Source organism: Lagopus muta, chromosome 6 (assembly GCF_023343835.1).
Source record: "Lagopus muta isolate bLagMut1 chromosome 6, bLagMut1 primary, whole genome shotgun sequence".
Taxonomy (NCBI): domain Eukaryota; kingdom Metazoa; phylum Chordata; class Aves; order Galliformes; family Phasianidae; genus Lagopus; species Lagopus muta.
The window spans coordinates 45,105,150-45,130,956 of record NC_064438.1 but is presented as its reverse complement, the minus strand read 5'-3'; the positions used below and the strand labels follow the sequence as shown (position 1 = coordinate 45,130,956).

The 25,807-nt window shown below is 40.9% G+C and overlaps 1 protein-coding gene across 2 annotated transcripts in view; it reads left to right on the top strand.

The window, feature by feature from the left end:
- Positions 1–19,963, top strand: part of PRIMA1 (proline rich membrane anchor 1) — a 47,007-nt gene extending 27,044 nt beyond the window's left edge. Inside the window, exons 4-5 of one of the 2 annotated variants that reach the window (XM_048948174.1) lie at positions 12,615–12,844; positions 15,560–15,663. In XM_048948174.1, the coding sequence (XP_048804131.1) occupies positions 12,615–12,630 (16 nt within the window). In that variant the 3' untranslated portion in view covers positions 12,631–12,844; positions 15,560–15,663. Of the gene's footprint in view, positions 1–12,614; positions 12,845–15,559 lie in introns of both variants that reach the window. The other variant, XM_048948173.1, reaches the window with a different exon arrangement.
- The last annotated feature ends 5,844 nt before the right edge of the window (positions 19,964–25,807 follow it).

Genomic DNA, 25,807 nt, shown 5'->3' with positions numbered 1-25,807 from the left:
TGCTGCTGCTAGATGGAAAATATAGAAAAGAAATTTAATCAGACAAATTTAGAGCTGCCTGGAAAAGGCTATGGGAGTTCATATAAACAACTCTCTTGTGTCTCATGTCAGTGAAGGGTAATGCAGATGCTTGATGAAGACACCAGTTATTTGTCAGTTGTGAGAATATTAACATACAAGTCTGCAGCTTGAACTGGCATTAGGCTCAGAGAAAAGTGAAAATTCCTCTTTTATCTTATTGTTGACATTTACAGTGTTGACAAATGCTTAGCTAAAAACTGCTCAGCTGTGGGATGGATGGCTATAAAGAAAAATCTTATTAATTATATTTTTTACAGAGTAACTAGAGCATTGCTTTTCATCAATGAGTCCTTTCTTAAACAACTGTTAAACAGATGCCTTGAAGTGCCTGGCAGCATCCCTCAGTAGCTCAAGTTCCTTGATCTATTGTAAAGGCTATCTATCGATAAGTCCTGAGAAATAAGATAAGTCACTACACAAGAGAAGCATCTCTGCCTTCAACACAGAGTATTATCACATATCGTTGAGCTGAATTGGTTTTAGCTAGTGTGAGAAATCCTTCACTCTATTTTTTTGCTGGGAGGTAGAGCTGGCTAAGGAAGGAAGGAGGATATTAATCTGAGTGACACTGAAGCTGAATCCCTTCAGTGTGCTCCATCATGCTCTGTACCTGTGCTTTGCCCCATCCTTTCTTACAAGTCCATCACATCAGCTCTCATATTCAATCCCCCCAGACCCTTATTTCTTTGCAGTTCCTGGAAGTGCGATGTTTGTCATTGCAGTGTCTCTGACAGATATGGCTCCCACTGCTCCCAGGGCAGCATGTTGCCTGGTTGCTTATCATACTCTCATCTCCTTCAAATGTGATCCCTTTCAGACTCTCCTTCAACTGTATCTAGGTTGGGGTATAGACATGACATGGCATAACCCTTGCTGTCCGAGGAAAGGCCCACACAGTTTCTCTCCATGTAGGAACAATAAACCAGACGGAAGATCCCACCCTTGCCCATGCTGAATCTTTCTTAGCTCAGGATGAGGATAATATAGTGGGTCACCACTGAACAGCATCCCTTCCTTCTTTGTGCCACATCTGGCATGTCTTCAAGTTACGAAGTTGGCAAAGCTTCATTTCGCTGCCACCATTTAGCTGATGGTTGAGGCGGCAGCAAGGGGCACCAGGAGAATGGCAAAGCTTGCTAGGAAGGAACTATTTACCATGCCCATCATGAGCTGACTCTTGAGACCCTTTCCTGCTTAGTTTCCTCAGTCTGAGACAGATATCAAACCATTTGCCTACATCTCACGGACGTCAGCTAGGTTCAACACCTGCTGTCTGACTATCGGTGTAAATGCAAAAGTGGCAAGGATTATTATCCAAATACATGCTCTGTAAAACATTGTGTATCGTCTTCCAGAATTCTTAGACAGGAATTTTCTACCTCTTCCTGGAAGAGCTGGGAAAGGTCCACATATTCATGTTTGGAAACTCTCTCCGATGGGAGCCTGAGGTGCAGCAGAAACTGAAAGCACCAGTAAGCATGAAAACAACTTGCCAGCAAGCAGCAGATGGTTCAAAATCTTTTTTGGAGCCTACAGGAACTACATTTAAAATTCTCACAAGCTGATCAGCTAAAAAAGAAATAAACTGAAATAATAATACCAAGAAGATACTGAACACAAGCTGCTTATAAAGTACATTTACCCATGGGCAAAACTCATACTATCAGCCAATCTGAATTAAACTACAGTAAACATATATGGTGTGTATCTCAGTGACAAATCCTTAAGTATTATGTATTATGTACTGCAAGGAGCATAACCGAACTAACTTGATAGCTTGATTCCATATTTCTCAGCTTAATAGCCTTCCAAATGAAGTGGGATTTATTGCTTGGCCATCAACAATATCTGTATCCTACTTAGCTTAAAGCATGAGGCTCATCTTAATTAGCAATATAAGCACTAAAGAGATGCTGAAGAGTGAAATAATAACAAGTATCTGATTGTAGGGTATAGCAAGTGTTTAATGTCTTAGCAGAAGAGTACAGGCAGAGATTTATTTGCACGGAGCTTGATTCTGTTGTACTAATCCTTCACTTTCAGAAGAATCAAATTTAAAGTGGAAAGAAAAAGTAGAAAAATGCTATTGCACTGAAGTTAAAATCTACAGTTTCAAAGGGCCAGACCCAATCCAGTTCTCTTGTATCTGCTTTTCTGCTACAAGAAGACAGGGAGTACCTGTTCCTAAGGTATCATAACTCAGCTCTATTTTTATTTGCTCTGTATAAAATATTTCACCTGAGTTTTCCTTTCAGTAAGCTAGAGTTTGGCTTATCAAAAGTTTTTGGCACTTAGCCATTTTTGTCATGAAATACAACCTAGTGAATTGTTGCTTATTTGTATGAAATAACTAGTGAAACCAAGCCAGCCTGTTGTTATCCCCATCCCCACATCTCTCTGGAAATATTAAATTCTCTCATATGAAATGCTCATAAGAAACACTGAAATCCACTCCTTTGTTTTCTGGTGCACAAGGGAACTAATACCAAAATATTTAGATCAGCTTTAATACTCAGAGCACTGCCAGATATATTAAACTCTTGGGAAGATACCTATGGAGCAGTTCTAGATTTCTGCAGCTGCACAGATGACCTTTGTCAATCATTTGAAGAGACTGTGTTGTGCTACTGTGTGGTTGTATGCTTCATGATGGCAACCCCAGTTTTGCAGTAGAGGAACAGCTATTCTCTTTGGTTACAATGACAGAAGGATATTTCCTCTTTAAAAAAAAAAAATCTGAATTTTCTCTTAAGAAACTTTCACAAAGAATATTAGAAAAGAATCTAAGGATTAGCTGGATGTGTTGCACTTTGTTCAGGCAGCCATCAGTGTCTGTGACACCTTTTGTCTGCAGATTTCTAGAATAGGCATAACCACAAGGCAGAACTCAGACTCATTTAGGTAGTAGGAATTCTCATTTCAGAGGGTAAAGATAGCACTCTCAAAGTCAGGGATTTCTGTAACACTTTGCATGTCTGAATGAGTAACCAAATATGTAGTTCCAAATCTGGACTACCTCCAGGTGTTTCTCCAGCATTTTATCCCTCTAAAAACCTGATGCCCTTTCCCTTTCCCTGGAGCATACTCACCAAGAAGTAAAACCAGGAGGTCCACAGACAATTAGCACAGGCTGGAGGGAGCAAGGCCATCTCAGTATTACCTGGTTTCTTGACTGGTCTTGGGCAATGCACCATGAATACAAGCAGCTCTACCAAATCTTAATCTGGCTTAAATCAGTGCAGCTTCAAAACACAATCAGTGGAGCTCTCTTTCTCTTAATCAGCTCTGGAGGTGGCTGCCTCCTGAGCTTTTCTCAACATATCCTTACCATGTAAGTACCTGAAGCATGGTAAGACAGTAAGACTGAACTGAAGTGGGAAGTAAACACAGCAAAGAAGATTAATGAGAGATTTTTTGTAAATAAACAGCTGAAATGGAGGAGAAAGGGATCAGCATTTTGTAATCCTGTTTCTGCAGCTCAGTGGTGTGTCAATGCCTTACTATGAGGCATTTATATAAAAGGGGAAAACAAATCTCTGGTTGTCTATATAAAATTATGATACTGAGCCATCTCTCCAGTCTCAAAGCAGAGAGCAAAGCTGAGCACCCAAGTCTCTGTGCTAGCTGATGCATAGGCCTTGTAACCTGGCAGGAGATGTTTAGAATCTTTTTCAATACATGAAAAGCCTGTACTTAGTTTCCCCAGAACATCCATATCATCTGAGATGGCCTGTGAGCTTCTCATTGTGCCTAGGGATATGACTCATTGGTTCTGCAGAATTTTAGGACAAATACCTCTGTGCTCACTGTACCACAGGTTTTGCTGACAAAGAGCCCTCTTGCTAAGTCAGCAAAGAAAACAGCCTGATGATAGCAAAGTCTAACATAATATACCTTCTACTCAATACTCGAACTTTGTCAAGCCTCAACAGGTTTGTATGTGTCTTGTAACCTGAGAGAATGGTACCATAAATGCCTACACATGCAATTCCTTACATAGGTAGTGAGTTCACCTTCAAATAATAATTAAATAGGAGAAAACATTGTACTGAAATAAAATGACAGGTCATATTTACACTGTTTTAAAATTCATTGCTCAGGTGTTTTCTAGAGTACTCAGCATTGCCCTGTGATTTATGGACCCTGTGTACTGCAAGGTCTAGTTTCAGTAGTTGGAACAGGCTTCAGGAGGTTGACTTTTAACGAAATGAGGCAGGTGCTTGCAAAGGGAAAACACCAAGCAGAGGCAGGAGCTATAGTGAGCCACTGTGTGTGTCCTACTGGACAGATCACAGCCCTCTGTTTCTCAATTTGTACTGCTTGCACTCCCAAAAAGAAGGCACTATATAGTCCCTTCTTCTATAGCCATATGGCTGTCTCTTATGAGAAGTACTGAGATAAACCAGTCTAGTCCAAAATCATTACTAATTGCAACAAAACAGTGTTTTTCAATATGACAAGACAGAAGAATGGTCTAATCTACATGGTTGCTATAAAGTGGATATCTACAGCATGACTGATGACCTGCCATTTTTCTGTTTTCTGCTGCAGATTAGGCTAGCACATCAAATGGGCAGAAATCCTGCACCAGGTGAAAGTATTTTACCGTTACTGCCTCAGCACAACTCAGCTACATGTGGATTTCACCTGTATGATGCTCATGCTAATCTAGTTGTACTAGCTGAAATATTGCCAAAATGTACCCAGCACAAGTCAAAGATACAGTCAGACACTGGAGGTCTAGAATGGAAGATTTGCCAATTTGAATGATTTTTAAATGATTTTTTATTACATGTCATTTTTCTTGAAGCTGCAGCTTCTGAAGTAATATGTATAAATATGAGGTTAGGGTTTAAGATGGGATTTTCATCTCTTCATCCACTCTTTTCACCTATAATTCTTAAAATGGACTTTAAATTCAAGACTCCCACATATTCAAAACTCCACAAGGCAAAGAAATAAATTTCTATTCCTTAGAAATTCATTTGATTTTTAAAGTTCTGCAAGCTGACATGAGGGCTCTTGTGGTTGACCCTGCAGATGAAAAATCACAGCTGTGTCTGAGATGTGTCTGGTACAGTGTGCTGGTACACCTATGGAAAGTTTTTGTTTGGGTTATCTAGGGTACTTGTGGTTCTGTGTTTGTTACAGCCTGCAAAAACCCAGCAGTAGCACACTGGGATGCCCAGAACAATCTGTTTTATGAAGCAGAGGAAACTGTACCCCTGGCGCTAGGATAGGAATCAGTTACTCCATCACTGTACCACACAGAAATTCCCTCTACACTTAGAGAATCCCCTGGAAACCTGCTGTGTGCATTTATCATTCCCTGTCCCTTTCCACAGAGGATTTGCAGTGCATCTGGAGTCAGAGCAGTGGAGCCTGATTTCTCCAGTGTATGAGCAGCTGCAGTTCCCTGTGGGCTCAGCAGACAGAGAGGATTTGCAGGACTTCTAAAACCCAATAATTTAGAAAGTGAAAGCCAGAGAAGTATGGGCCTGATTCATCACTGTCAGCCTGTATTTCTTTCCAGCTATTTCTACTGAATTTCAAGTCATATCTAGTTGTCTCTAGCTAAATTCTTGGTTTTTGCCCTCACTGCTGGTACTCACCCTCTTACTACAGCATGAAAAGAGCCAAAACAGCCAGGATTGAACCCAGTCACATGCATGAGTACCCTGCTTCCAGCAGTTCCTCTGCGAGTCCAGTGCTGTCCCTGGTAGGCTTTGTCTGGACCTGATTTGTTCTGCACTGGAGCTACCACATGCTAGTCCTGCCCATGGAGGAGGAAGGCACCAGTTCTTCCCATCGCTTTCATTCAAGCTGTTGACTCCCTTAGGAGCATTAAGGTTTCACGGAAGGTTCTTGACAAGTTACAGGCTGGGCAGTCACCAAGTGCATGAAGTCTAATCAACATAGAATTGCTTGGGCAATTGATGTTAAAGATCTTCAAGTCCAACCACAGCCTAACCATACTACCCTAACTCTAACAACTCTTTGCTAAATCATGTCCCTGAGCACCACATCTAAATGGTTTTTAAGCACATTCAGGGTCTCAACTCAACTACAACTACCACCCACCAGCCTACTCCAGTGCCTAACAACCCTTTCTGTAAAGAAGTTTTTCCTGATATCCAACCTAAATTTACCCTGCAACTTGAGGCCATACAAGAGGCCATACAACTTGAGGCATAGCAAGAGGCAGTGCCAGATTCTGCACCTAATCTGATTTCTGCTCAACTATCCTTTCTTCTCTGCACCCCAGTACTACATATTTATAAAGCTCCTGGGTTGCTAAGCAGCACTCAGCTCCCACTTTGAGAGAGCCTTGCTGAAAAGGCAAGATGTGCTGTAGGTCAGTGTGAGAGAAGATGACGCTTGCTGGGTGGTCATGCTCAGCTACATGTTTGCCTCATTCCTCAATTGTTTCCTCAGTCAGCGGGTGTGTGATTATCCCCTTCAGTACCATCAGGCTGGAGAACATGCTTCCAGATCGTCTGGCTTTGAGAGTTGTTGGCTAAATATCTATGTTAGAAGGCATTTTTGAAGATGGCCTGTTCTAGGAGCATCCCTGCATCTCTTACCCTAACTAAAGCCGGGTAGTGAAGTGCAAACAAAGAGGAATGAAGGGTCTGGTCTCATCTGTTTACAAGTCAATAATAGGAAAATAAGGTGGTTCGTTTTCTTGCCTTTGCCTTAAAACATTCTTGCAAAGAGGCTCCAGATGGAGAAATTATGCAGTGCCTTCTCGGGTGTCTTCTTTCTGAGGCTGTGGCACAAAACATTGTGAAAGACGTTAATACTCCCAAGCAGTGATAAGTGTGTGCTAATCTGGCTCTTCCCTTCAGTTGCTCTTAACTCTGAGAGCCCTGTGGTCTTCTGAACATGGAGACAGGCTGAACTGAATCCTTCCTTAGTTACAATTAGCTGAACCTACTTAGCTCCCAAACTACATAAATCCAAATCTTTGTGCATACATCAAGGTGCACTGGACTTGCTGCTTGCTCTGCCTCCATACAGACTTGCCCAGTTGCACACCTGGAGCATGGGAAAGATGGGACCACTGTGTAGAGTCAGCTCATGGCAGGTGTGCATTTTTCTTGCAAAGAGAAGGATCTGGCTTTGCAGAATTTTCTCTGTGACTGGAGAAATTCAGGAGCAGCTGCTTGGAAATCAGTGGTTTTACTCTAACTGGTAACAGAGACAGATTGCCTCAAATGCAAAGTGATACAGAAAGCTGCAGGTCTGTTTATTTTACAAATTTTAGCTTTCTTCTCATCTCCTTGCATTTATTTGTCCTATAGATAGTCTTCTGTTAGAGACATTTCTGTACTAGAAAATAGGCAGAGAATTTTGTTTCACCTGCACAGAATGCATCTGTTTAAATAATTATGTGAAACTCTACTCAAATGATTAGTTGAAATAGCAGTGGCTTTGCTCTTCTGTCTGCTTGCTGCCTATCTATTCAAGGGATCAAATAGCACGTAACTATATGCAGATAACCATCTGCATTCAGCAAAAAATCTGGGCACAAAGTAGCACGGATCAACTTTGTTTTGGGGGTGGAAAAGTCCAGTGCCTAAAATGGCAATATCTATAATTGCCTGGGTGGTGAGAGACATAATGTCCTTCAGAGATTGTGAGAGAGCAATGGAGAGTAGCTGTTGCTCCCTCTTCCACCTTACTATTCCAACCCCACATTTTAGTCCAATTGGCCTGTCGTACCAACTACCAGCCAGTTTGCAGACATGGGATGCAGTTCCTGCAGCTTTCCCTCTTCCATTTCCCATATAAATATCCTTTTTAGTAAGGACAACTTCTACCTGGGAGCTCAGCTAAGTAATAGTTTAGAACTGATTTTACTGGCCAGCGTAGCTGAGTAAATCGATTAAGCCATCCTCATGTTTTGTTCAACATATTTGTTTAGATGTCTATATAAAACAAGCAAGGTTTTAATCAGGATTGATACAGTGGGCATTTAAATAGCACATTTCTTCAGATTTTCTTAATGTTTGTTAAGCACTTTGAGGACTGAAAGTACACAATAGTGATCAATGTTGTTCAATCTGTACCAGAAGGACTGGAAAGCATTGGGGGACTAAAAGAAGATCTCAAGTTTAGGCTAGCACTCATGGTTCTGTCTTACCAGCACGTAGCAGATGATCAGAGCAAGGTTTGCTGCTTCACATCCTCACCCGTGGGAATGTGCATGGCTTATTTTTGTGCACGAAGAGCTCTCACACACATACAGAAATGAAGGACCAAACCTGTAAGGAGACATTGCATTGACAGCAGAGCATCAGTCGGCAGGCAGTTGTATTGTTAGCTGGGCGGTGGGTGGTAAGTTCATACATCATCACATTTTTTTCCATTTTACTTCTCTGTGTTAGTACTTTTTATCTTCAACCAACAATTTCTGTTTTGTTTCCAATTCTCTTCTTGGGAGGGAGGGAGGGAGTGAATAGCTCTGTGGTGCTTAGCTGCCTGCTGTGTTAAACCATAACAAATTCCTACCATACACATATCAGCCTCCTTCTTGAACCTGTGTCACTTTCACTCATTCCTTGCTTCCTCCTCCAGCAGTCCCAATTCAAACCTCCATTCTTCTGAGGACAGCAAACTTATTCGCATATCCATGTTAAATTTACCCCTCTCTCCTTCCTATTTCTCCTTTTAAACAGCTTTTTTCTGGTATTCCCTGAAATGATTCCCATCCCCTCTTTTTTTTTTTCATTAGATTAAATTGTTCAAGCATGTTTATTGTCTTCCATAAGAGGTTAGGACAGAAATTTGAGCTGGCTTCTCTCTTTAATTATAGACTTGCTAAGGCAGATCCTGCCTGAAACAACAGTTACCTACAATCTCAGTTAGCAGGGCACTACATATGTACTGGCAATGCCAGACAATTTCTGTGTTGCTTGGTTGTGGCCTTGGCCATACTCCAGACGTTTTTTGGCTTTGTTAAAAGTAAGGTGCCTTTATTTCATGCTTTAAATGTCTCTTCCTTTTTTTTATTTTCTTTTTTTCCATTTAGTGGCTTTTTGCCAAGCTGAAAGGTCAGCCACATGAGCTCATTGTTTCACATTAGGCCCATTCATTTTATTTCCTTTTGTCATCAAAACACATCGATTATGTCTTTCACAGTGAGAACACCCAATGGATAATATCAGCTGTCATATCTCACTAGTCAATAAAACCTTTTAAAGATCATTATAATGAGTGCAAAGAGTGGGGTGTAACACGAGGGGTCACTGAAAGTACTTTCATCAGTTATCTCAGTTAATAGTCCAGTAATAAAAATGCTTCTTAAGATAGGTTTTGTGTGAGTGATAAGTAAGGAACATTAATTCTGAAGTTGGTTTAACTGAAAGCTGAGTAGAAAAGGCAATTGCATCACCTTAGGCTCCCAGGGCCAGATCCTCCTTTGGTACATCAGAACAAATCCTGCTCAAGTCCACCAAAGCCTGTGGAATTACTCTTGACTTTGTCCTGGTGAAAATAAATGAAGGCTAAACTCCAGTTCTTAAATTTCATGTGTGGCTCGTCAATCTACTGCATTTACTTGTGGTCTGAAGAGGCCAAATTCTCCTACCAGATGCATTCCCTGTGTCTCCAGTAGTCTGGGGTAGGTGCACTTCTGAAGCAGGAGCCCTGCCCACTGCATTTTGCTTTTTTGTCCAAGAGCTCAGGGGGCCTCTAAATGCTGATGAATGGCTGCAGAAAGAGCTCCATATGGAAATATTTTTCGCTGAGAGAAGCAGTCAGCAAAGACTAGACATTCAATCTGTGCACAGCAAGGGGGATTTGACTGTCGCAGGGGAGTGTGAAACACCCCAAAGTGGAAATTGCCCACATGCCTGCAGATCTTGCTTAAATATACTCCAGACATCAGTCAGCTAAATGTGGCTGTGAGGGAGAGCCATAAATTACAGAATTGAAAATTCTCATATGAACACCCAGAAAAGAAGAAATTTTGCTTGGGAGACGGTATCTTAAGGCTAGATCAAAGCCTATTGATGCATCATGATTTGCAGTGCTGTGAAAGAGACTTCCATTTTGCAAATGCACTTGCACAGATCTAGCAAATGCACTTGCACAGATCTTCTCTCTGTCTCCATGTAGGAGATTAACTGAGTAACTTGTCCAGATGGAGCTGTTTTTTATTATATTTGTAAATCATTTGCTTTGTACATGGGAAGTAGTTGAGCCAGTAACCTCTTCCTACAAGTAATAGTGTGCTGTTTGTTTAGTGGACAGACTGATGGTCAATATAAGACTAATTGAATTGAGAAAATCTAAAGTTTCAAATATTTTTCTTCTTTAGGAGTTCTTTGGTTTCTACCTTTACAATGTCAAATAAATAATATCCAGACTGAACTTTTCTGACCTCTCCAAGGCATCAGAAGAAGTTGGAATATGACTCCCTTTCTATGGGCTTAAAAACCATCTCAGAGAAATGACCTTCCTTTTCAATTCAAAGCATGTGTGTCTGGTCCATTGCACCAGGCTGGCCAGCCCAGATTGGTTGTAAGGCAGGGCTCCTGGTGAGCAGCTGCGCACAAGCTTCTAGATTTGACAGCTGTCTCTCATAAAGCAACTTCCTTCAGTGCACTGTGCCTCTCTAGCAGGGGTTCTGCTCACAAACCTGTCTTAGAAAGCAAGCTTGCTTCTCCCAGCAGTTGCTATTATGGGAACAGATTCATTTCTGGTGGCTGATGCCCAGCATGAATCAAGCTGCTGTTTGATGAACACCTACAGTGCTGAGATGTAAACACCCTTCATTCACTTTCTTTGCATTCTTATAAAAATGCTGGTTATTGAGATGGTCCAGTAACTGAATAAAAAATTGTAAAATTTATTCTTCCACATCCAGATCTGCTAAATGAGAATGTTTCTGAAGAATGATGGTAGCCCACATCTTGTCTGGGCTTCCAGCAGCAAAGTCTAGCTGCCACAGGAGCCACTAACAGTGCAGCATGGGAGGCTTGACTGTGTGAAAATACACATATCGGATATCTACCCTATTTCTTATAAAAGTTTGTAACCCAGAAGGTTGCTGCTGCTATTGGATCACTGCATATACCTCGACAGCATGGGTATTTCCACTATACACATGAGGATAGACCAATCCTATAAAGCAAAAGAGTGTGTTGTATGATATTCAACTTTACAGAAAAACATTAATTTTTATGTGTTGATAGCTAATGAAATATTCATCCTTGTGGATAGCAGCTTTGAATTTATTGCAAATACAAGCACAGGAAGGGCTCTGGAGTCATTGTGGGGCTTGTGGTAGACCAGGTCTGCAGCTATTTATCTTTCCTTGTTGTACATTCTAAGTACAATTTACAATTTTGTACCACTGTTCAGGAAAGAACGGACTTGCACTGTGGTCATCTGGGCGTTGAGCATCTCTGCAAACAATGTACAGCTGGGAAGGCATAGTGCCTGACTGCATTTTTAAAGAGAAAATTCATTCTCTATTCCCATTTTGTAGGAAGCAGAATAGGCATTTCCTTCAGTAAATCTCAAGTGAAGGCAGGTATCTCCTGGCAGTCCTGAGCTGAGTATCAGAGCTCCAGCAGGAGGTGCATTTATCAATTATTTAAAATCTATTAGTCATATATTTTATCTTTTTAATGTTTAAGAATAAGAAAAATAAAGAGAAACCCTTCCATACTACTCTGCCAGCAGTAGTGCATTACAAACATAGACTTACATCTATGCTAAATTTACCTCAGTAGTAAAAGCTGGCAGGAGGGTGTTGTTTGAACACACCAGCTGAGTTCTGTGATTAGACATGATCATGTGCCCAGAAGTGTTTTCCTGTCCTGGTTTCAGCTGAGATACATTTAATTTTCTTTATAAAGGCTGGTATGTTCTGGATTTGGTATGCTGTGTTTTGGATTTAGGATGAGAGTAATGTTGATAACACACCACCATTTCAGTTGTTGTGAGCACTGTTTACTCAAAGTGAAGGATATTTCAATTCCTCACAGAGCCCAGCCAGCAAAGGGGCTGGAAGAACACAAGAACTGGGACAGCTGACCCAAACTGGCCCTACGGATATTCCATACTATATGGTAAAATGATGAACAATAAAACAGGGAGGAGATGACCATGGAGAGTTGGCTGCTGTTATTCAGGGACTGGCTGGGCATCAGTCAGCAGGTTGTGAGCAGTTGTGTTGTACATCACTTGTTCTGTATTTTGTTATTATTACTGTTATCCTTTCCTTTTCTTTCCTACCAAACTGCATTTAACTTAGCCCACAATTTTTTACCTTTTTCCAATTCTCTCCCCAATCCACTGAGGGTGATCTTTTCTAAAGTCAGAACATACAAATCCTGTTTGAATGTTACATTAACCTTTACGCAGAACTCTGCTGAGTGCTGGCATAAGCCAATATGCATTTTTTTTCTTTTTTTGCAAACAAAGTTTATCATGTTATGTTACCAGAACCTCATCAGAAATTGAAGTCTAGCACGTGAAATGCTCTAGTAAATACCTGTTTGATGATATCTTGATTTTAGGACTCTTGCAAATTAATGCATATGTGGTGGAGAGGTCATTATGGACTGATGCATCATTTCAGGCGTGTATTGCAGAGTTGAAGTTATCTTTCATTCACGGTTGTTTTGCATGAAGAGTGCAACAATTTTCTTGCTAAAGCACAATGTGTAGCTAATCACTCTGCAAAGCACAGCAAGGCAAAGCACGTAGCAAACAGCCTGTTTCTCCTGCCACCAAGTGTGTATGTCAGGTATGAATAGTTCCCTGCTTTTTCCCTTCACTAATTTGACTCATCTGTCCAATACCAGTGAAGAGCAACCCTGGAATGGAAATGGAAAACTACAGGGCCACAGCATTTCAAATGAAGGGGAGCTTGAAGTGTTACATGAAGAAAGATCATGTACAGTTTTACTTATCAGGCAGAAAATAGGGTAATAGGGTTCTCCTTGGTGTGTAAAAGAACTTGTGTATTTGGATCAGTAAAACTTTAGGGGAAAAAGAAATAGTGACACAGAGTTAGACACAAAAAGAGCTAGTACCCTAATGTAAAAAGGCAGTTTAAAATTTGCAATATATTAAAAAGTCTTTGGTTATCTAAATGCATGAGTCAATTTTAATCAATGTGATAAATGCATAAAGTAGTGTCAAGCCCATGATTTAAATGGTATAACTGAGGCAAGTGGGACACCAAATCTATATCTGTCATGCATTTGGAAATAAATTAAGGGAGTTAAGCAGAGCATTCTGCAAGCCTGAGCTTTGGTTCTGCCAAAAATAAGTAAGTGATTCAAATTGCCATTTCATTGAGCCCCAAGGTAGTTGCTGTGTTTCACTCACACCAATCCTGAGCAGCTGATAAGGCAGAGGAAGATGTGGGAGCTACAGAGAGCCAGCAGAACCCTGATAAAATCTCCATTCCACTGTTTTCACGCTCTGAACAAATAATTTCCAGTGCATTCCATTGCAGGCAGTACAATATCAAGGGTAGCTTCTCCAGCAGGCTCCTCAGACAGGTCTTGCTGTCAGAGGGGAGTCTCTGAATCACTCAGCTCCATGCTGGGAAGTGAAAGAGCAAACAGCTGCTCCTGGACAAGAAAAACAAAGCTAGAAGAGGGTAGAAGGGGGAAAGGGCAATTTCAGGAGGACTGAAGAATTTGTTCCTGAAATCACCTCCAGGAAAAAAAGAGAAAAAAAAAGGAAAAAATAAAAAGAAAGAAAAATGGAGATAAACATGAGTGGAAGATAATTCCTGAAGAAAGAAATCTAGACAGGAAAAGCAAACAGAGCTGGAAAGTTGCAGGAACACTTAAGACAACAAAATAAAGAAAGAAGGCAACAGAGCTGATAGTGGCCAAAATGTCTTCATTGTTTGACTGTTCATAAAGCCAATTTTCATGTTTGGAAGGGGAAAATAAAAGAAATTTTGAAAACAAAAGAGAAGTTTAAAAAGAGCCACAACATTTTGCCTGCCCATGAGGAAATGAGGAAAGTGCTGCCATCAGATTCTCCATTTCTCTTCGGTGGGGTGGAAGCTGCTTTGTAATGGCATGATAGGTAGAGCCATAGGAGGTGTTTCCAAAAGCAGGCAAGCACAGCATGTTAACAGCTGAAATGGAGTTCAACAAAATTCTTAGGTTCCTCTTCCCTTCCATTTTCATTCTCTAACAACTGGATTGACGGCTAATTTTAACAAGCCCTAACCCTCACCAGCTAAAGAGGGGAGTAAAACATTGCAGTCAAATATATTTTCTGCAAGATTACAAGAGAAACAAACTTATCTTCCTGTAATCATTCTCCATATACCTTTCATTAATGCTTTTATCTGCTAAAATTAAATATTGTTAACTTTTTTTTTTAATCAATTGTTGTTTCATTTGTTAAATGATGTTAAGAGTAATAGCAGGAAATGTATTTTATGTATTTATGTATCTGTCTTTTTGCCCTTACAAGCACTTTACACTCAAGGCACAAACGAGTGCTGAGATATCTTTTTGGAAAGCACATGCTTTTGCCTCTTGCTATGTGTGAGGCTTTGGCTTTAAATAAAGGTCACACCACTTCTGAGGAGAAAAATTGTAGGGGAAATATTTACATGAAGTAACATTGTTTGTTGTGGGACTTTTGCTCTGGTCTTCCCCTCCAGAGTCACTTTAAAATCCCAAAGATGCTTTTGCTCAGTGATTCACAGATTCTTGCTAGTTTTCTGCATTTGCTGGGCATTTTCTGAATTACAATCAGTTTTGTTGGACCTGGACTGTGTTACCAAAATGGTGCCAATGGCCAGTAGCTTCAACACCTACATGAAGTTCTCTGAACTAGTAAACTATGTTTCCTTCACAGGCAGTGCAGAGAAACAGAGATGCCTTGGGCACAAAGTATCTGGCTAATTTTAGACATCCACTGCAGCTGATCTTAATCTTGTTTTAAAATTACCTCTTTCTATTCACTGACAGTGAAGGAAGTCTGGGGTGATCACCACAGATGTACGTATCTACATCTACTCACAGGAGTCCTCTCCTGAACATGGAGTTTTTATTATGACTGTTGAGTGGCTGAACTGGCGAGTGATTTGGGTCCTCAGTGGACACGACTGGCCATCAGCATAGTTTGAATGGTGTAGCACTTCAAGGAGAAAGGCCTACGGCTGGCCAAATGCAGAGCCTCAGCCTGTGCCTCCATTCCAGGAATGAAGATAGTGAAGAGCTGGGAGGTTGCCAGGGGGAGACAATCTGCCTGCATACGGCTTAGGAGCAGACCCCTCACCTTCCAGGTGAATCATCAGGCTTGACAAAATTTAACTGCTGATTTGACCTCTGTTCAGAAAGGGAAAATAGAAAGGAAAAAGCCAGTTTTAACACACCTTTTAATGTCCTTGCTTTTTTGTATTGACAAATAAGATGTTTATCTCTGTCCTTTCTTTTTCTCTCACCCCACCTACACATCACCGAATCTGGGATCACATAAGGAAACCCATGAGAAAAGAAGAGAATGGAACCAGTCGGGCTGAGTATGCAATGACCTCCTCCCAAAACAACAAAACAGTTGATAACAATGCCGTCGTATAATCCCTGAGATCCTACTGACTCTCAGGAGGTGGTAAACTTTTAAAGCACAGCATGGAATGTGCAAGGTGGGTGGAAAAAGGCAACAAAAGGAGCTCTGTGGCCAAGGACTTCATTTCAGAAATAGCGCACGTATCAGTGATTCAGAAGAGAAAAGCAGACTGCTCTTCAGGCTTGCTGCTTCTCCAAGGGAGGATAATCCCCTTCTCCAAGGGATGTAGATCCAAGCTGCCCAGAGAAAAGGCATCACAAGGCATTGCATGCTGCATCTCGTGAAAGCAACATCATGATGCCTTCTGTTTCTTCTTCCCGCAGTTCTTAGTCTGAGTAGAGTGCTCCCAAAAAGCTCCTTAAATAGGGTCTTCAGAGGAAAAAGTGACCTGATGGAGTGGCAGCCACTTACTGTAAATGAGTCTGAGGGTGGAGCTGTTACCTACATACTTCTCCAGCCTGAGCAGTGTTTTCACCTAGGACCTCGCAGCTTTGTGTGCTTATACTTCATTCATTCTTATCATTCTTATTATTTCAATAAAAAAAAAAAAAAAAAAAAGAGAAAAAAAAAGGTAAAAAAATCTGTTAAGCCATCAAGGAACCAAAAACTGCATGAAATTGTGACTTATCCCAGGAAATTTGTCTGTGGTCTGGGGACTATGCAATTTCCATGGCTGAAGACTTTTCAGGCAAAAGAAAAAAACATTAATTTAGCCATTAGCTTTGCTAATGAAAGATATGATCAATAGGTGCTTTGAACATTATTACTTTGTAGTCACCCTACTTTTTTGCATCATGTTTCATTTTTTTTACCTTTAAAAACTAATGTTTTGGTGAAAGTCTGCACATTTCTCTGTGTTTGCCTCATGCTGATTTGCCAGGGAAACCTCTACAGGAAAGTTTTTGTTTCCATCTTGGAGTATTTGTGTTGAAAGGATGAGCAGCCTTTTGGAGTTCACTGACAAGTGTTGCTTCCTGAAAGTGTTGAGTATCATGAACTGATCCACTGAGGAGTGGATCTGGCTTCGAGGACCATTTCTTAGGGCCTAGTAAGCTGGCTATGCTCACATTAATTCAGTTTCTGCCTCTCCTGGCACAGACTGCCAATTGTGCCAAATTCAGTGTAATAGCTTAGTGTTGCACTTTCCATGGCATGGATTGCTGACTACTTAAAGCAAAGCTGAATCCATCCAAACTCATTTCATGTAGGATCTCAGGTTAGATTCAGTAAGCAACACTTAAGATAAAGGCGATCGAGCTGCTGGTTTCTCCCCATCTCCTGAAAACTTTCCTTTGCGTCCCATCACCACACACGTGACTTCATTTACCTCTGTGCTGAAGGTATCAACACAGTGGTTCTACCCTGCTTCTTGTCTGGACCTCAAGCACCGATTCCACTCGGTTTCCATGTGTGAGTAACTCCCAGGCATCAACTCAGTCTTGCTCTGGGACATGGCTGTTTCCCATCTGTCGCTTCTGTTGTTAATGCAACACACTGATACTTTCAGTTCAACATAAAGATGTGCCTGAACTGCAGAAACCAGATTTTGATTTTGAACATGTTCCTGACTGCATTTGGTCTACCTCTAGGATGCAGAGTTTGGCCTAGACGAAGACAATGCCCTGTAGACCCTTCCTGAAAAACCTCCAGGATGTTCAAATCAGCATTTTCAGATCAGGCCCATCTCTAATATTCTATTACCTATTAACCAGTAGGGTATATGTAAATATAAGTATCTTTCTAATGATAAAATGAAATGCTGCTGTACACCACTGAGAAATTTGTGGAGTTATTAGCTTTTTGGCCTGTCATCACTACATAGAAGTTTAGCTACATACAATTATTTTTTAAAAGCTAGATTTTCTTGAGAAGTGAATGCGATTATAAAAGTTAAAGGAAATAAGTAACCCTTTGCCCAAAAGTACAATCGTTACCTTCCATATTTACAGTGTGCTTGCACAAGATACACAGCGATTTGTTCTTACACCCAAAGTGAGATTAAAATGACAGAATTTACATTTTGAGTCTAGTATCCTAAATGCCTAAAGCACCTAGCCCCCTAAATACTATAATAAAAATATTACAAGTATATTTCTAGAGTATTTTTAAGCTATAACATTTATTTTGGTGTAGTTACCGATGTTTGCCTTTTTTTACTCCAGTTCTTTCTGCCTAAATGTGACACAGTCTGAGACTGGTTGCAAGTTTAGCTGAGAGTATAAGTGTGAATGCAGATGAGTTTAGCATGATACAGGCTCAGGATTAGCACTTTCTTCTGAAGGTTCTTGATTTTATTTATTTCCTAATAAAGCTTTAAAGTCATGTTCTGTAAAGCCAAAATCACAAAAGGGATTTGTAACTTATTGTGTTCATCAAAATGTGTCTGTTTCTGCAAGAACAAGCCTAAAGAGATTATCAATGGATACTGTCTTATTTTCAGTGATGTCAGTGGTAAAATGGCCTCACTGACAGAAAATCCTGATATATGACATAACCCATGAGCAAACCTCATAGGTCCCAGAGGTCTTCTCAGTGGAAGACATGTTCAATCCTGGTGTGGAGCAGGGAGCTAGCACATTTCAAGGAGCCACACATGGGACTGGCATCTATTTTCAACTCTGCCATTCACCTGCTGTTTACTAGCAAGTAATTTTGCCTCTCTGTGCCTCAATTTACCCATCTGTATAATTGAGATAAAATACTTAACAGCTCTGTGGCAGAATTTTGAGAGACATGAACATATCTTACTTGCACAGGCAGAGTTACAATGCCATTATATCCACATGCTGATATTAAATAAATGTATTTGGGAACGTCATTACATAATATTTGTTTTCTTAGTCTATCGGACACAGAAGAGCAGTAGCTGACAAGTTGGGAGCTGTTTCTCCCTGCTTCTCTAGTCATTTGCTCTCAGCACTTACACAGCTGCGTGGCTGGGAGAAATAGGAAATTCCATATGGGGCAGTTTTGCCTGTAGAATCCTGGGCATGTAAATACAGTTGACTGCAGTGCACCAGAAGCTTAAGGTGATCTTCAGAAAGTCTCTTGGAAAAGTATGCTGGAAGCAGATTTAAGTCTTCAGAAAAGACAGACCAGAAAGTCAGTGTCTTTGGGGAATGATTTTTGAAGTTTTCTTATGAGGTTTAAGGGTTTGTCTAATGTTCTACGGAGTACTTGGAAAGCTTTTCTGAAATGGCTTTCTATTCTTCCCTATTGTACCATTATTAAGTACAAAAGGAAAGGAAAGGATAGATAAGGGCTCCACTAAGCAGTGACCCTGGATCTGGGGAACTGGCAATTTAAAGTACAACTTCACAAGGACTACAAGTTTATTTTTAGATGCAGAAAGATCCTGCATAGCTCCATTCACAAAATAGCCAGACCCTCAACAGTTACAAAGGTGGCCTGTTTCTAGGCAAAAGTATAGTGCTGTACTCTGACCCCTCTGATCACCACCAGACAGCCTTGCAAAATAGAGAACCACTTTGTCCAGTCTGACGGTGAGCATTAACTCAACATTTCTTTTTAAGTACCAACACAAGCGTAGACTGCACTCTAAGGGCCTGAGCTACAAAGCATCGAGTTTCCTCAGCACTCAGTAGGAAAGTGCAGCTGAGGTGTTCATGTCTTGCAGGAAGCCTCAGCCCTGCAGCCCTCCATGGCTCAGATCCACCACAGGGCTGTGACCAGGAGTGCGTCTCCATCTTGTATACATGTTTTAAAAACAGACATGGAAGGAAAGAGGAGAGTTCTACCAAGTTTAAGATATAAATATGTTGATATATATCTAGATAGAGACCTAATTGTCCAGTCTTGCATGCCATATGGTCATGCATAGCATGTGAAGCAAGTGTGGCCCTGCTTCTCCAACCAGGTAATGGCCATAGATGCTGCCAAGCAATGGAGAATCAGGCCTGTGGTAGATATGTATTTACAATGCTCCCTGCATCTGTACAAACCAAAATATATTATTTTAAACTGCAAAATAGTGTGTTTGAATCAATGCATGAATGTAAATACTCTAAGATCTGCCTTCTTGACTGTGTACCACATGTACAGATGAAAACAAATATTATTTATAGGAAGTCTGTATTGGTGGTTAAATAACTAAAGAGAAAAAAAAAAAAATCAGAATTAATGTTGTAATGTTTCTCAAACAAGCCATTAATGTATATTTAGTATTTAAGGATATTGCTCAACAAGTATGTTCTGTACCAAAAACTGTGTTGCAAATACAGATTGTGCAGTACCCTATTTTAAAAAGGCACCGTAATTAATTTTTATTTTAAATAAAAATGTACTTGTAAAAAGTTTCCTGTGTCCTGTGGGTTGTGTAGCTAAGGGGTGGGACATGGTGAAGAGAAAAGCTGCAGGGAAGAATGACTGTGGTGCCTCCTTAGGCACTTCTACTGCTGAATTTACAGTTTGTTTAAACATGCTTTCTGCTCTGTTTTCAGCACAGCTTGTGGCTGTTGACATCTGCTTGGGTTCTGGTGCATCTCGTCCAACCCTCAGTTTAAGTCCCAGTCCTGTGAACTGCTACAAGATTTTAGCCCTGTCCATTTCTTACCCTCACCCCACACCGGGGTTCTTGCTTCTTCAAACAACAATAGTGTCTGAAATAACTCCCCAGGTACTTTCAGACTCCTGAACAAGATCAGTTGTATGCAGGCCTGCAAGGGGTGATTTTTATTCCAAGTGTGGAGTCATCTTGGTTAGCTTTAATTCAGTAGATGGAATTTCCTCATGGTACAAAGATTTGTCTGCCTAATTCCTAGAGCTCAATAGATTTCACTAGTCCCTTGTGAATAATTTCACATCCCCATTTAGAGGATCTCTTGAACAAACCCCAAATCAACAAAAATATAAAATGAGCAATAACTACTATACCATGTACTGTAATATCCAGGAGACTTAATTATTAGCTGTGTTTTGTGAAAGAAAGCCCCCATATTAGAATTTCCATGTGACCACAGAAAAATCCCTCTAGAAGACATTTGTCTCCACTTCAGACATCAAAGCTGCCAGTTCAACATCCACACTTCCAGCCTGTAGCAGAGAAGGAAGCACCTCACTATGAAGAGGAGACTTCCACAACAGGGAAAGAGTGGTTGGAGACATTGGTAGAGCACAGACCCAGTGAAATTCAGGTGAGGACCCTCAAGTCCTAACAATAAAAATATCAATCAAGAATTCACTGCCATTTGACTATTTGTATACTTCAGTCACAGAATCTCAGAATCACAGAATAGTCAGGGTTGGAAGGGACATCAAGGATCATGAATCTCCAACCCCCCTGCCACATGCAGGGCCACCAACCTCCCCATTTAATGTTAGACCATGGCCTTGAACACCTCCAGGGACGGGGCATCCATAACCTCTCTGGGCAGCCTGTTCCAGCACCTCACCACTCTCTATGTAAAGAATTTCCCCCTGACATCCAACCTAAATCTCCCCTCCCTCAACTTAAAACCATTTCCCTTGTCCTGCAGTTATCAACTCTTTCAAAGAGTTGATGGTCCTGGTGAAATGGTTGTATGAACCAAAGCTTGAGCACATTAAAAAACAACCAAAGCCCTGATTCTCTTTGGTGAACGACCACAGTATTTGGTGCAAATCTGATTAGACTGGAACAGCGCAGGAGAGCTCCAAAGTGAAAAAGCTGAAAGCATTTTAACCACTGCTGAAAATATTACTGAATAAGAAACACAATGAGTAACTTGCCTTGCTGTGAAGCCTGGTGTTTGGTGTGCTCTTCCTTCACTGCCCCATCACTGGGAACCAGCATTATAATACCAAGAGAGTAATTAAATTACTGGGTTTTAATATTATTTGGAGAGGGAGCAAGAGAAGAATAATGAGGGAGATGTGGTGTGTTATGTGATTTTGGTAATATACAATCATTATCAAGTGTATTTGAATGATTTCATCTGGTCACATGCATTGCCAAGGTCTACATCATTTTAATAGATGTCCAGTACAATTACTTTCAAATAACAACTTATTCCATTTCTGAAAGAGGCCCTGATTTGGGCATGCTTGATTAACACGGGTGTTGTCTTTGCCCACCAAAACTATGAGATGTTTAAAAATACTGATGCATTGGTCTTAGGTTATTAATGTGTCAAAATTCTTATTAGCTATTTCTTCTCTATCAAAAATACTGCCTCCAAGCTGATCTTTCATTAAGCAAAGACATTATCTAAGCTTCACTATCCTTTCATAACTATTAGATCCTCAACCAGTTTTATAGCACAGAAACAATTATCTAATTGCAATCTAACAGAGGAGCTGCCCTTGAAAATGACCTGAATCTAATTATTTTTTTAGCATTCAGGAATTAAAACAAAAGCACTCACTGCCACATTTAAACACTTGTCATGTTGCTCCTGCCTTGCATCATAGCACAATTTGGCATAACCATGCAGATTAGCAATTCTTCCAATTACTTTGAGCATCTGAGTAGAGTTGTCATAGCATCCTCCTGCTCCAGTCCATCCTGCCAGGAGTATTCATATTCTCTGTAAGCCCCAGCAAGGGTTCCTTACTTGGACACAGGGGAAGGCAACAATGCCTGGGTAAGGCATCCAACCCCTGAAGTGGGAATCTCTAGAGAGAGCGAGGGATGGTGCAGTTATTGGGCACAGGATACAGCACCAACACCCTTTAGTTCTGCCACTATGGTCACCAAACAAGTTAAGGTACAACAGCACAAGATTGAGGTTAGGGGTGAGTAGTCAAACCTCCCCTCCTCCCTTACTGTATATCATAAAATAACATAAGTGTATTACACCCATGAAAGATGCATTGTTGCACTGACCTGAGCTTGTGATCAGCCTTCCATGCTGCTGGAGAGGTGGCTGGACAGGATGAATGTAGTCTTTGGAGACCCAGCTCTGCTTCCCCCAGTGATTTACAAAAGAAGATCCTACAGGCTTTACTTTCTGCCTCACTGTATAGATGGCAAAGCTACAACAAGCTGATTTTATAATAAGCGTTGACTAGATACATCAAGTCTCTTTCTGGTTTGTTGGTTTCCTTGATCTGTGAGCATCCATAAAAACATTTAAGTGGTATATATATTTGTCTTTCTGAAACTACTTTCTATTATATATCACAGTGGCAGAAGGAGAAAGGAAGTTTCTTTGTAAATCGCAGCTGGCTGTTTTTTTTTTCCTATGCATTGATATAAATTTCTTGAACCAGGTTTTGTGCAGCACAAAAAGAACTTTGAGCCAGAACATGAATAAATTTCCCGAAGTTCAGCATCACTTCCCCCTGCACACGCACACAGAAATGCTTTCAGTATTTAAGGTTTCATATAACACAGCCATAGTCGGAAGCAGAAAAGAAACTATAAAGAAAAGCAGCAGTATGGCAGACACGTACAAGTGAGCGAGCCTATGAGCCAGAGACAGCCTTTACTATTTTGATTTGTAATTTGAGGATAATTCAATTAGACATTTCAAGCAATTTAAACATTCATGCATTGTCCAGCACCAAAGCATGAACTGTTCAGCAGCAAACTAGACCTGACAGCCTTAGCAAGCCAAGTACAAATCTCAGCATTTCAAATGAAAAGACCTCACTTAATTGATGCCTACCGGAAAATTAAAAAAAAAAAAAAAAAGGAGTGCCAGGAGGGTATGGGGGGTGAGAAAACTACAAATGGCAGAATGAGGCATATATCCCGATCAGGGGCTTCACACCTCATTAGCAGTCATTTGCTTAACAGAATATTTCGAGGGCCTGTGTGTTCCTCTTAGAGAGAGATTAAAATCTGAATGCACCTGATCACCCATCTGCTGCTCCTCTCCAGCGGTGTCTTAACAGCAAGCAGTTAGCAGAACGGAATGGACAGCAGCTGCTTATAGCAGCCCGAGCCATCCTGCCAGTGTTTTGCCACACTATCAACCAATGCCAACCTCCCAACACTGTACCCACACAGCGGGAGAAGCCCTACCTGGACCAGCTTGTGGACATGGCAGGGAGAAGTCAGACAGCAGGAGTCACTGTCCCTACATCTATTTCTGCCCAGCAGGTACTGCGCAGCAACTTCCCCAGCACCACAGATAAGCCTACCCAGGGGCAAAGAACGAGCCCATTACCTGTCACACTTCCCTTATTTGCCCACTGAGCATCAGCAGCTGAGTCCTCGCTGGGGAAAATCATGGCTGAGTCCAGGGCGCACAGTTTAGTGATGTTAAAACAGCATGTATTTGAATTTTAGAGGGAGTTTAAAACAAGGATGTTTCAGAGTCTTGTTTGCTTTAAACTTGTTGTTCCTTATGACCTCTCACATCAGGGGAAAGAAATTTATTTTCTCCACAACAAGCTGCCCTTCAATCAGCAGGTCACATTCACCTGTAGACCAGCTGCCTGGCAGGCTGACTGCTTTGATGGACACAGATCTGGGCTGTCCAGAATCACTCTTTTCATTAACAACATTTAGAGGCAGGCTAAGATAATAATATGACTCATCAAGAAAAGATTCTCTGGCAGCTACACGCCTTTGGTGTACTTTCAGCGGCTCCTCAGACCATTTCCGAAGAAGAAACAAGACCTGCAAAACTTTTTGCAAAGGTATCAAGCCTCTTCTCTCTTCATTTTAATCACTGTATATACAAAGTTTACTAAGTAGACAACATTTACTCCTTACAAAGTAGAGAGGTCTTGCAGAGAGATCTCGACGAGATGCAGGGCAGGACAGCACGAAGAGCAGTATGAGGTTCTACACATGGAAGTGGAAAGCTGTGGATATACTTGCAGACTGGTGGACAAGAGGCTGGAGAGCAGCGCTGCAGGAAGGAATCAGAATGTTCCAGCTGATGGTAAGTTGAACGTGAGCCAGCAGCGTGCCTTTGCAGCCATAGGGCCAACAAGTTATAAGACTTTGGAAACTCATGATTTCCGTTCTCTACAGGGCATTTGAGCTGATTAGGTAAACCATCTGACAAACGTGCCTGTAGTGAAGTTGTCCCATCTGCAATACTCCGGCTAAAATTAAGGCACTGGGTTTCAGTCAATTATTGTCCAAGAATAAATTAAGTGAATATCTTAGAATAAAATCAAGGATAGAATTGAACAAAACCAATTCAAATCACTTGTTTTAAAAAACTTAAGTTTTGAGGGATCAAACCCATATGCAAATTCAGTTCAAAATGATCAATAATTTTTACTCTTAAAATTCCTGTGGTAATTAGAATGGGAATGAGAAAGAGGATACTCTGAAATGGCAAAACATTTATTTTGGACATTGAATACGTCACACACTCAGACCCAGCAGATAGATTGACAATTCCAATTCAAGTTTCCTGTCCCTACCAGGGAACACTGAATATTACATATATATCTCATTTCCAAAGCAGAGGCTGAATTTGTTCTTCTCACCTCTTCTCTGTCTACTCTGTCTAAAGAAATCGGTGAATGCCGCTTCTACCTAATGTCCTATTAATATATATATATAAAGAACCAGCCACCAATATTAAAAAAAAAAAACAAAAAACAAAAAACAAAAAACCAAAGTATTATTGCTGTGTTCTTCCTTGGATATATTCTTCCTGCACATTCAGACAAGAGCCAAGATGATGAACGTACCTTTTAAACCACCCTTGCTGCCAGCATAATAAAATGCCAGGAGCGTTAAAAACCAGCTTGCAAAGCAAAACAGAGGTGTGCCCACAATGACTGTTCTATCCTGATTTTAAGAGGAGGATGTCCTCAACTTCAAGTGTCTCAATAAGAACAGACTTTAGCAGAATAAAGCAACCACCATAAAGCAACCAGGAAAAAAATGAGCTCTGCCGGAGAGTCTTCTGCTGGAGGATCGCCCTACCTGTTGCCTTAGGAACAAATAAGCATTTTCAAGCCCTATCAGTCTCCAGCCCAACAAGTGATGCTGATCGTACATACAGGTAGAGACTCAGTTTAAGAAATCCCTTAAAACTGAATGATGGCAAGAATCTGTTCCTGTGTCCTCACTCCTGCTACACTGGACAGTGCCCAGACAAAGTTACAGTCCTGTAGGTATTGAAACTGACCTCAGGTTGTTGGCACACCAACACACACATACAAGTATATCTGTACACACAGTTCTAGCCACTTCCCATGACAACACAGTGTAAACTGTTTCAGTGCATATTTTGAAGCAAACATT